This window comes from Hylobates moloch, unplaced genomic scaffold (genome assembly GCF_009828535.3).
Source record: "Hylobates moloch isolate HMO894 unplaced genomic scaffold, HMol_V3 SCAFFOLD_12, whole genome shotgun sequence".
Classification (NCBI taxonomy): Eukaryota; Metazoa; Chordata; class Mammalia; order Primates; family Hylobatidae; genus Hylobates; species Hylobates moloch.
The window spans coordinates 102,472,335-102,476,938 of record NW_026652287.1 but is presented as its reverse complement, the minus strand read 5'-3'; the positions used below and the strand labels follow the sequence as shown (position 1 = coordinate 102,476,938).

At 55.3% G+C, this 4,604-nt stretch overlaps 1 protein-coding gene and 1 pseudogene across 1 annotated transcript; both read left to right on the top strand.

Annotated features, from left to right (window-relative positions):
- Positions 1 to 93: 93 nt before the first annotated feature.
- SHISA7 (shisa family member 7) lies at positions 94 to 3,717 on the top strand. The gene is made up of 2 exons (XM_058425391.1): positions 94 to 304; positions 2,971 to 3,717. The coding sequence occupies exon 2, from the start codon at positions 3,081 to 3,083 to the stop codon at positions 3,609 to 3,611; it is 531 nt and encodes a 176-aa protein (XP_058281374.1). The 5' UTR covers positions 94 to 304; positions 2,971 to 3,080; the 3' UTR covers positions 3,612 to 3,717.
- On the top strand, positions 3,637 to 4,604 carry LOC116479223 (uncharacterized; annotated as a pseudogene).

The following is a 4,604-nucleotide window of genomic DNA, read 5'->3' as shown; positions in this document are numbered from 1 at the left end:
AGGGAGGAGGGGCTGGGGGCCTGGACTCCTGGGTCTGAGGGAGGAGGGGCTGGGGCCTGGACTCCTGGATCTGAGGGTGGAGTGGCTGGGGGCCTGGACTCCTGGGTCTGAGGGAGGAAGCTGACTGACCCTGGCCCTGCCCCCTCTAACCTAGACTGGCGAGCCTTGCCGCCGCCCAGCCCCTCCTTGCACTACTCCACGCTGTCCTGCTCTCGGTCCTTCCACAACCTCTCGCATCTGCCCCCATCCTACGAGGCTGCCGTGAAATCCGAGCTGAACCGCTACTCTTCCCTCAAGAGGCTGGGTGAGTCCTAGCAAGGGCAGCGAGGCGGTGAAGGGGAGGGGGCGGGGCCAGAGCCTGGGTTCAGGACCGTGGACAGTGGCCCAAGAGCCTTCCAGTGGCTTAGATTCTCTCCCAGGATTTACTCCAAGTTCGTTCTAGAATTACCTGAGGTACTTTTGTATCAGAATCACTTCTGATTTTCTTTTTAATGCAACCTTCTGGTCTCCCCTCCCAGGACTTATTACTGTGTTCATCAGGACTTAGACTTGCAATTAATAGAAATACTACTTAAGCTAAAGTAAAAAAAATATGTTGACTTGATCATGGAAAATCTCCAGGTCACTAGATTGCGATGTGGCTGTTTTGGGGGCTCAAGAGCTGTCTCTCAGCTCTCTATGCAACCGGCAGGCCTCATTTTCAGTCTCCCCTCGTGGTGGCAACGATCGCCCTGCAGACGTTCAGGCTGCCGTTCTACCAGCTCAGGGACCCTGTCAGAAAAGAGTCTCTCCCAACAATTCCGGCAAAAAATCCCAGGCCTGGATGCCGTTGGTGCAAGCTGGGTCACATGCCCATCCCTGAACCCATTCCTGTGACTCTCATTGGGCCTTTTGCAGTCCGTGGCCCATTTCTGGCGGTGGAGCAGCCTTCAAACATCTTAAACTGAGAGCCTCACTAGGAAACACTTTTTCTTCTTTGTTACCATTATGTTTTCAAGACAGGGTCTCACTCTGTCACCCAGGCTGGGATGTAGTGGCATGATCATCATTCACTGCAGCCTCTATCTCCCCAGGCTCAAGCATGACCCTCCCATGTCAGCCTCCCGGGTAGCTGGAACTAAGAGCTCGCGCTGCCATGCCTGGCTAATTTTTGTATTTTTTGTAGAGACGGGGTTTCACTGTGTTGCCCAGGCTGGCCTCAAACTCCTGGGCTCAAGCAAGCCACCCACCTCGTCCTCTCAAAGTGCTGAGATTACAGGAGTGACCCACGATACCCAGCCAGAAACAATTTTTTTTTTTTTTTTGAGACAGAGTCTCACTCTGTCACTCAGGCTGGAGTGCAGTGGCATGATCTTGGCTCACTGCAACCTCCGCCTCCCGAGTTCAAGTGATTCTCCTGCCTTAGCCTCCTGAGTAGCTGGGATTACAGGCGCATGCCACCACACCTGGCTAATTTTTGTATTTTTAGTAGAGACAGGGTTTCACCATGTTGGTGAGGCTGGTCTCAAACTCCTGACCTTGTGATCTGCCCACATCAGCCTCCCAAAGTGCTGGGATTACAGGCGTGAGCCACTATGCCCAGCGTTTTTTTGTTTTGTTTCATTTTGTTTTTTGTTTTTTTGAGATGGAGTTTCACTCTTGTTGCCCAGGCTGTAGTGCAATGGCACCATCTTGGCTCACTGCAATCTCTGCCTCCTGGGTTCAAGTGATTCTCCTGCCTCAGTCTCCAGAGTAGCTGGGATTACAGGCACGTGCCACCACTCCCAGCTAATTTTTGTATTTTTAAGAGAGACAAGGTTTCACCATGTTGGTCAGGCTGGTCTCAAACTCCTGACCTCAGATGACCCACCTGCCTCAGCCTCCCAAAGTGCTGGGATTACAGGCGTGAGCCACCGTGCTCAGCCCAGAAACGATTTTCATATTGTGACCCATGAGACACGCACACACACACACACACACGTATATATTTTTAATTACAGGAAAGCTTTGAAACTTTTTATTATGGACATTTGCAAACATATATGCAAGAAGAGAAAATTATAAAATGAGCCCCATGTTCCCATCACTCAGCCTTAATAATTAGCCACATTTTGTTAATCTATCCTCCCTCCACCCCACTTTTTGATGGATCTTTTTTTTTTTTTTTTTTTTTTTTTTTTATGAGACAAGGTCTCACTCTTTTGCCCAGGCTGGAGCGCAGTGGTGTAATCATGGCTCACTGCAGGCTCAACTTTCTGGACTCAAGCAATCCTCCGACGTCAGCCTCCCGAGTAACTGGGACTACAAGCATGAGCCACCATGCTTAGCTAATTTTTTTGTTGTTGTTGTAGAGATGGAGTCTCACTATATTGCCCAGGTCAGTCTTCAATTCCTGGGCTCAAGGGACCCTCCTGTTCAATCACCCAAAGTGCTGGGATTACAGGAGTGAGCCACCTCATCTGACCTTGGTGAATTCTTTTAAACTAAATCTCATCCTTTAATATTTCAATCACACACACACACGTCTGAAGAATTTTATGAACCAACACTTACCCCTGATTCCCTTATTACATAAACACTTTCTGATAGTTCTCTCTTCTGTTCTATTTGATTTCATCTTTCAAAATGCTGCTCACTACCCACAAAATCAACTTCACAACGTAACAGGTCACAACTCCAAGTGTGAATCACGTTGCTACAGGATGAGAGGGGGTCAGTGGTTCCCCAAAAGCAAGGGTTGGTTTCTACTCCCAAAAGAAGGGATAGGCAGAGGCAGGGGGGAAGCAAAAAAAGAAGATGTCCTCCAAATCTACTGACCCAGCATTGTGGGCTGGGCCTGGGAATCTGCATTTTGGCCACACAGCTAGCCTGATGCCCGGGATCCTTGTAGGGGCACAAGGAGCATAGGAGCCGGATGTGAGGAGGTGGGAGGGGGAGGGCTCTGGATGCGCAGGGGACCCACCGCTGTGGCTTTTCCCCCTCTCCCCGCAGCCGAGAAGGATCTGGACGAGGCCTACCTGAAGCGCCGGCCCCTGGAGTTGCCCCGCGGCACGCTGCCCCTGCACGCATTGCGGCGGCCGGGCACCGGGGGCGGCTACCGCATGGAGGCCTGGGGCGGCCCAGAGGAGCTGGGCCTGGCGCCCGCGCCCAACCCCCGGCGGGTCATGTCGCAGGAGCACCTGCTGGGCGATGGTGGCCGTTCGCGCTACGAGTTCACGCTGCCGCGCGCGCGCCTCGTGTCGCAGGAGCACCTGCTGCTGTCCTCGCCCGAGGCCTTGCGCCAGAGTCGCGAGCACCTGCTGTCGCCCCCGCGCAGCCCCGCGCTGCCCCCCGACCCCACCGCCCGGGCCAGCCTGGCCGCCTCGCACTCCAACCTGCTGCTGGGGCCCGGGGGGCCCCCAACACCGCTGCGCGGGCTGCCGCCACCGTCCAGCCTGCACGCCCACCACCACCACGCCCTGCACGGCTCGCCGCAGCCCGCCTGGATGTCCGACGCCGGCGGGGGCGGGGGCACACTGGCCCGCAGGCCACCCTTCCAGCGCCAGGGCACGCTGGAGCAGCTGCAGTTCATCCCGGGCCACCACCTGCCCCAGCACCTGCGCACGGCCAGCAAGAACGAGGTGACTGTCTGAGGCCAGGGCCGGGGCTGGGGGGCAGCGGCCTCCCGGGCCCCCTGTCCCAGCCTGGATCCCCCAACACAGGCGCACACATGCCAGGGGCCTGGGGCCCAGATCGGCCCTTGGACAGGAGTCAAAGCCTCCTTCTGGGATGTCCTGGCAGACAAGATTCCTCCTCCTATTTCGTCACTGCTTGAGCCAAGGCCTCCTTCCCATGATGTCATCCCAGAGGAGGCGGCCGGCCCGTGAGGTCATCGCTGGAGGCCATGTCCTGTGGTGTCCTCAGAGGCCTCCTTCTTGTGGTGTAATAACAGAGATGACACCTTGTTCCATGACGTTCCTTCCTGTGGTGTCACTGCAGAGACAATCTCACCTGGATGATGTCATCTCTAACTCCAAGGCCTCTTTTGGCATCATGGCCATGGGGAAGATATTTTCTCCCTGTGTCTTTGCAGTAGAGAAGATGCCTCTGTCCTATGATGTCATCATTACAGACAAAGCCATCTTCCTGGGACACGTCACAGGGGAAAATGCCTCACCAATTGTGTCCTCACTAGACATAAGGTCTCCTTTTCACAACATCAGCACAGGGACCCTGCCTCCTTCCTGTGATGCCATCACCAGAGATGACCACCCACTCTGGGACGTCTCCAGGAGGAGGCCCCTTCTGCGATGTCGCCCAGACGCTATGTGCTCTGAGATGGCACAAAGAGATGCCTCCACTGCTGCCACCATGTTGTAGAAGGCAGGGCAGGCCCAGAGTCCAGGACCACCCCAGGGAAGATGCCAGAGAGCAGAGAGGGGCCCTGTCCTGAGATGTTGTCTGAAGGAGGCATCGCTCGGGAGCCGCCCATGTGGAGGGCCTCCTCCAGAGATGATGGTCTGTGTAGGCGGTTGGCAGTGACACCCCTACCCCCAATGCTGTGATGGCATCACCAGAGCTTCCTCCTCAGAGGCACTGCCCACTCTGGAAGGCCATCGGTATTGATGGTGTCACCAGAGTTACTG

Coding starts and splice junctions, on each gene's coding strand:
- SHISA7 (XM_058425391.1), top strand. CDS start 3,081: ATGGAGGCCTGGGGCGGCCCAGAGGAGCTGGGCCTGGCGCCCGCGCCC.